The sequence below is a fragment of the Mus caroli genome, unplaced genomic scaffold, assembly GCF_900094665.2.
Source record: "Mus caroli unplaced genomic scaffold, CAROLI_EIJ_v1.1 scaffold_16565_1, whole genome shotgun sequence".
Taxonomy (NCBI): Eukaryota; Metazoa; Chordata; class Mammalia; order Rodentia; family Muridae; genus Mus; species Mus caroli.
Window position 1 is genome coordinate 3275 of NW_018390985.1, and position 7390 is coordinate 10664.

A 7390-nucleotide genomic window follows, 5' to 3' on the forward strand; every position below is an offset into this window, starting at 1 on the left:
TTTCCTTCCTTCCTTCCTTCCTTCCTTCCTTCCTTCCTTCCTTCCTTTCTTTTTTCTTTCTTTCTTTCTTTCTTTCTTTCTTTCTTTCTCAATTTTATTTATTTTTAAAATTTATTTTTACACTCCATATTTTATTCCCCGCCCCTCATCTACCCTTCAACTGTTCCACATCCCGCACCTCCTCTCCACCTTCTGTTGCCACATAGATATCCTCACTCCCCTCCCCACCTGACCTCTAAACTCCCTGGAGCCTCCAGTCTCTTGAGGGTAAGAGCATCATCTCTGAATGAACACAGAACCTGAGGTTCTCTACTGTATGTGTTGGGGGCCTCATATTAGTTGGTGTATGCTGTCTGTTTGGTCGTCCAGTGTTTGAGAGATCTCAGGGGTCCAGATTAATTGAGACTGCTGGTCCTCCTACAGGATTGTTCTTCTCTTCAGCTTCTTTCAGCTTTCCCTAATTCAACAACAGGGGTCAGCTGCTTCTGTCCATTGCTACTGACTCTTTCAGTTGCTTGTTGGGCCTTTTATAGGGCTGTCATGATAGGTCCCTTTTTGTGAATATTCCATAGCCTCAGTTGTTGTATCAGGCCTTGGGGCCTCCCCTTGAGCTGGATCCCACTTTGGGCCCATCGCTGGACCTTCTTTTCCTCAGGTTCTTCTCCATTTCCATTCTGTAATTCTTTTAGACAGGAACAATTATGGGTCAGAGATGTGACTGTGGGATGGCAACCTCATCCCTCACTTGATGCCCTGTCTTCATGCTGGAGTTGGGCTCTATAAGTTCCCTGTCCCTACTGTCTGGCATTTCATCTAAGGTCCCCCCCCCCCCCGACCAGCACCCCCTTGAGTCCTGAGAGTCTCTTACCTCCCAGGTCTCTGGTTTCAGCTACCTTTCTACTCTCATTTTTATTTATTTATTTATTTTTTCACAGATTCTTGCCCATTCTGTCAGGGTTGGTGGAACAAAGGTTGGGTAGTGATCAAATGACTTATAAGTTGCCTGAGAGGAAGAATACATTGACTCTTAGCCATAACATACAAATTTGATTATTGAAATACTCACGGAAGGGGCAACCATGCTATTTTGCCGTTTTTGAGTTTTAACATAATCATGTTCAATTAGAAAGCTGGCTGGGGTTAAAAAAAAAAAATCATTGTTTAGTTGAGTTGATTCTGAGTTTCCCCCCAGAATATATTTTTGGATGACTTCTTTTTCTTTTAATCACTGACTTGTTTTGCTTGAGTTGATTAACTCTCCAGCAATGAGAATTTGTTTTCCTGTTACTGCTCAACGAAGCCACACTCCTGTCTCTGGATACTGCTATCAAAGACCCCAGTACCAGTGGCCCATGCTGGTAATGATCTGACTTATGGTATGAGTTTCATTCGACAGTCAGTATGTTGAATGTATTCCCTGTCTTCCCACACTGTTCCCCCTTTCCTTTCCCACTTTTCCATTAGCTTATATTCTTTTCACATCTGCTTTCATCACACACACACACACACACACACACCTTTACTTTATGTCTCTTATTAGTTATTTCTAGCTTTATTTCATTATGTTACATTAAACTACAACAAACAAAATTTAAGATCTTTGGTTTTTCATAGATCACTTTAATGATCTCAAATGTTACCTGCTTTAGAGATAGTATGATGGTCTCCTAATAAGCATACAGAGTCTGTAGCTAGTGTGTGGAATATTCTGCAGAAGCCTGACAGTTTTATTTGATTTATTGTGAGGTTTAACTGCAATTTCTTTATTGATTTTTTTCTGTTTGTTTGAGTGATTGACAGTTGAGTATTATTTTATCTGCCTCTTACGTCCTGTTATATACAGTTAGGCACCCTGTGTTAACCTCATGTGCACTTATGCTTGCTCTAGCCTTGCGGTGCATCCTCCTCCTATTCTAATTTTGGTTCAATACTCTTTTATGGGTTACACGTATAAATAATGTTTTACCTTGGTTACATTTCACTTGATATATTAATTTACGTTATTTCCCTGATGGCGTGTGTGTGTGTGTGTGTGTGTGTGTGTATGTATGTTCGCGCACGTGCTTCCCACATGCCACATGTGTCTTAAAAAGTTGGATCTTGTTTCTTAATCCAGTAAGCAGATGTGTATCTTTCTGGAGACTTAAGAGAGCACACACACTAAGGGTCATTATTGAGCGGACTAGCTTTGTTAGTTGATGAAACTTTGTTTATTTTTCTGGTTATCCCAATCGTTGTCTGCTCTTTCCTTTTTCCTTTGTTTGCCTTAATTGTTTGCTGGAAATGGCTGTTTTTTAGTTCTCTTTTGTACATTTTTCCTCCCAAGAAGTCTATTGTGTGGCTCTCACTGATCAAGATTATATTTTACCATTCTCCGTGTAGTTTATAAGCCCCTCATGGCTTATCAAGGCTTTTCTTCATTGTGTAGTTTTGGTATCTTGACTATAAGATGTCACAGAAGGCTCTCTGCTAATGTCTTCTTGGGTTCTAAGCACTTTTGTTCTTGCACGTCCATTTCTTCCCTACATTTGGAGTCTCTCTCTAGATTCTCTATATCATTGATTTTTTTTTTTTTTGTTTTTTTATTTCAGGTCTTCTGTCTTCCCCCACAAATATCATTGATTTTTTTTTTTGTTTGTTTTTTTATTTCAGGTCTTCTGTCTTCCCCCACAAAGTACTTATTTACTTACTTAATTTTTTGTTTGTTTTCGGCTTTTTTTGAAGCAGGGTTTCTCTATGTAGCCTTGGCTATCCTGGAACTTGATCTATACACTAGTCAGTGTGGCCTTGAATTCAGAGCTTCAGCTGCCTCTGCCTCCCAAGTGCTGGGATTAAAGACATGGGCCACTACAGCACACATCATCCTCTAAAAATTCTTAGGATTGAGTTCTTAATCATGTTTTGGGTACTGTGGTAGCGCTTTCTTCAGGGTTTTCCCCTCTTCTTTCTTTTTTGATGTTTGAATGTGGCATTGACCCCCATGCCCACTGTTTTTTTAATCAAATCTCAGTTGCTCTATTTTACCGATGAAGACTCAGGAGCCAGATGCTGGGGTGAAAGCCTGCTAGCTCAGAGAGACAGAGAAAGCCGCTTACCTTCCTCCACAGCTGACACCCCCTCACACACAAAACTCTCCTTTCTACACCATACCAAAAACCCCTTCACTCTGAATGTCCCTTCCTTCTCTCCCTGTGTGCCTCTCTATCCGTTTTCCTAACTCCCTCTTACACTTTATGTTTTTTTTTTTTCTTTTCTTTTCTATGTTCACTCCCTGTCAGCTGGTTGCTTGCTCTGCCTCTTGACCCATGGTTGACTTAAATAATCCTGTTTACAACAAACAGAAAGTTCTTGGATTAAAGGTGTGTGCTAGGGCTGACCTGTGGCCACAACTGGAAAGAGGTTTTTTTTTTTTCCCAGTGAATCTTAGTGTTCACAGTATGATCAAATAGCCAGCAACCTCCACCTTCCCTTTCATGCCTCCGGTTTCTTCGTCCACTTGATCTAGTCTATTGAGAGCACTGCTAAATTGACATTCATTTTGTTGTTGTTGTTGTTGTTTGGCTTTTGTCAGCAACTCAGTTTCCTTGCTGAATTTCGCACCCGTGCTTCTGCCTTTATCATTTCTTTTTCTCTTTTTCTTTCTTTCTTTCCCTTTATCTTTTCTGTTGCTAATATTTTATAGGATGGTACAATAAAGACTACACACAAGCAACAGAATTAGGTAACTATAAGAAGAGGAATCCAAAGGGAAACATAAATGCTTATTTATAGGAAAAGAAAATATCAAAAATGCTAAAAGTATCGAGGAAAAAAAGAGAAGCAATTGCACAAGGAGGGGAAGGAGGAATAGGGATACCTCTTTCGTCTGGCATCTAAAGATCAGTCTGCTAGGTACAGGGAAGGAACTGAGTCCTGAAGTTTGACTCTCTTATCTTTCTTACCGAGTAGTCTGTTGTTGACCACAGACAAGTCATGTGGCAAATATCCAGCAGCTTTCCTTCTTGGGGGAGCTTTTCTTCTTTTTGTACCAGGAGCATCTGATGGTCACTTGAAGCTTTGCAGCATATGAGCAGGGGGCTGATCCCATGCCACATAGACTCCCTTGGAGTGACTATGTATGCGCAATGTGTCTCCTGCCTGGGGTGGGGCTGGGGAAGAGGAAACAGCACTGATTGGCATCTGTTCAGGCAATCTGGTCTCTGTGCTTTATAAATCACTTTATTAAAGGCTTGGTGGTAGAGGCTCAGGGTAGAGCACTTGCCTAGCACAGGTAAGAATCTGTGTTCAATCTCTAATTCTGCAAAATAATAAAATCTGCTTCTTAGTGTCTGCTTTCTATATAATCTGGCAGCAGGGCCCTGGACTCTACCTGATCTAAATGAAACTCGCTGATTCTGGAACTCTGTGAAAGAACATCTAAGGCCCGGGTGGAGATGGGGATTTAACACTGGCTTGTATGAAGTCCCGGGTTCAGTTGCCAGACCAAATTAAAATGAAGACTAACAATGACACTTTGTGGGGGGTATTTCTTTTCCTTTTTTTGTGTGTGTTTTTGTTTTTGTTTTGTTTTGTTTTTTTGTTTTTTTGAGACAGGGTTTCTCTGTGTAGCCCTGGCTGTCCTGGAACTCACTTTGTAGACCAGGCTGGCCTAGACTCAGAAATCTGCCTGCCTCTGCCTCCATTAAAGGCGTGTGCCACCTCACCCAGCTTCCTTTTTTTTTTTCACATGGAAAACGTTAGCATTTAATTAACCTCCGGTGTGGCTTTTAAGCCACCAGAACACAGGCACCTCCAACACCCTTAATCTTCTCTTCAGCTCTTCTGCTGAAGAATTTAGCCTTCACGATGACAGGTTGCTTAGGGAGCTTTCCCTTGCCCAGAACTTTGTAGTAGCCTGATCGAACAACATCAATGATGGGAGCAGCTCCAGTCTTGTTTTTTGCTGCATTGACCCGCGTCTGCTCGCTGACCAACGTCCACAGTTTATCCAGGTTGACTGTTGGGCAGAAACTCTGGTTCCTTTTCAAGTGGTAATGCCGCATACCAACTTTCTTGTACATCGTGGTGCGCACTAGGCTCCGCACCACGATGTACAACGTCCACAAGCAGCCTGTGGTGATGCATGCCTCCAGCATTCCCGTGGCCGCCTGGGTGCTTGCAGTGCTTACCGATGCGGCCCTGGCCGTGACTCACGTGGCCCCGGATTTTTCCGGGTCTTCCTCAGTCTGGATGGCTTGGCGGTGGCAGAAAGGGAAAAGGCTTTTTCTTTTTTTAAACTAATGCTTTCTTTTCTTTTTCCTTTTTTTTTTAAAAAGATTTATTTATTTATTTTATGTATGTGAGTACACTGTAGCAGTACAGATGGTTGTGAGCCTTCATGTGGTTGTGTTTGTTCAGTCCCTGCTCTATCTGGCCCAGAGATTTATTTATTATTATACATAAGTACACTGTAGCTGTCTTCAGACACACCAGAAGTGGGTGTCAGATCTCATTACAGGTGGTTGTGAGTCACCATCTGGTTTCTGGGATTTGAACTCAGGACCTTCGGAAGAGCAGTCAGTGCTCTTACCCTCTGAGCCATCTTGCCAGCCTCATGAACATATTTCAAGACAAATGTAGCTATACTAATAAATGAGCTGTGGGTTTCTATTGTGCATTTTTTGTTTTTGTGGTTTGTTCTGTTTTGTTTGCGGTAGAATAATCTTGATTTTGCCAGAGTTCTTTCATGAGTCCCACTACGTCTCTCCATGCCTTTTGAAAGATGCAGGGATAGACTTAGTAAGAGCAGGGAAGAGCTTGATTGGCTTGTAGCGTGACTTTATCACTAATGTGCTGATGTATCTTAATTCAGAGAATGGCAACATGAAAGAAAAAGACATATTGGTTTTGCCTCTTGACCTGGCTGACACAAGTTCCCATGATACTGCTACCAAAGCTGTTCTCCGGGAGTTTGGGAGAGTAAGTAGCAATTTTTGTTGATAGAATATGCCTTATATCACTTTTCCCACTTTGGTTAAAATTGCCAAAGAGATCTCTTTTTTTTTTTTTGGTGGGAACAGCTTATTTGAGGCACTAGAATAGCAGCAGGAAGCCAATGTGGGCAGAGAGGGCAGGATGGGACTCAACTGCATCAGGTGGTGGGAGCCTTCATCTGGAGGGGTGGCAGCTCTCCATGGGCAGTCTCCTGAACAGAGTACAAGGTGGGTATAGTGATACCAGGGGAAGGAGTTTGGGTGGCGACACAGGCCTTCTGCTCTAGACTCTGTCAGGTCTTCTTTGCCCACCCCAGAATACAAGTGACTTCATTCACACACAGATACACTGAGCACACAGATGTACATCCATTTGGGTTAGACATCCTTGTCAGTGTGTCCACAAGATTCGGCGCTGACTCTGGTACTCTTGACACTCCAAGGAAATCTTCATCCCTTCGCTGGTTCCCCAAGGGAGGTTATAGGACTGGCTCTGGAAGCAAGGGTAGCCAGTACCACTTCAACAGAGCAGGTATGGGTGAATTTGCTACTTAGCCCTGACGTTGAGAGAGTGTGGAGGGGGAACTAGACACACCCAGGAGGAGCTGAAGGTTCCTAGGGTCCTCTGGGACCTAAGGGGAGCTGGGCTTTTCCTGAGCTGGGGGGATATGGAGAACACAGGGGGGATGGTCAGGGGCTCAGCTGTAGCAGAGCCAGCAAGCTAAGCAGGAGTCCAAGGCCCAGTAGTGAGATACTGGCACGGAGTCCGAAATTGCAGAAGGGGCTTTGGCAGCAGTAGCTATTCACGGGTGCCACACTGAGACTGATATTGATGTTCTCGTGGGGCAGGTCGGAGAGCAGCTCTTGTTCAGGGTATAGCCAAGGTTGATATTCCCAAAGCCGGCAGCAGCAAATAGCGTGGTACAGTAATTGTCTGTGTCCTGGCATAAAACTGATCGGAGCAGGAGAAGCACATCAGGAAATGAACTTGCTCCACGCCCAGAAGGGCTACCTGCACCACAGGCTGGAAGACTCTCATGCTGGAAGTGGCGGACATCTGCTGAAGGGTCACAAGCCAAAAAAGCCTACTCCAGGGGAAGCGGCCTCGAAGATAATACCGAAACCTTGGGTCTTGAAGATCTTTAAAGGCTGAATGCCGCCAAAGAGATTCTTATCTGTGGCGACTCATTCAAAGTGATTCACATGGGATGCAGTAGTGGATCAGGTCTATCACTTCTATTTCTTTTTTTTTAATTTTTAATATTTTTATTACATATTTTCCTCAGTTACATTTCCAATGCTATCCCAAAAGTCCCCCATAGCACCCCCCACTTCCCTACCCACCCATTCCCATTCTTTTGGCCCTGGCATTCCCCTATATTGGGGCATATAAAGTTTGCAAGTCCAATGGGCCTCTC

The 7390-nt window shown here is 43.3% G+C and overlaps 1 protein-coding gene and 2 pseudogenes across 3 annotated transcripts in view; 1 reads left to right on the plus strand and 2 right to left on the minus strand.

The window, feature by feature from the left end:
- LOC110288935 (dehydrogenase/reductase SDR family member 7-like) overlaps positions 1-7390 on the plus strand; it is a 21271-nt gene that overhangs the window by 2004 nt on the left and 11877 nt on the right. For all 3 annotated transcript variants that reach the window (XM_021155167.2, XM_021155169.2, XM_021155168.2), the window contains exon 3: positions 5852-5958. In XM_021155167.2, coding sequence (XP_021010826.1) covers positions 5852-5958 — 107 coding nt within the window. The remainder of the gene's footprint in view (positions 1-5851; positions 5959-7390) is intronic.
- Positions 4713-5749, minus strand: LOC110288934 (annotated as a pseudogene).
- Positions 6663-7029, minus strand: LOC110288936 (annotated as a pseudogene).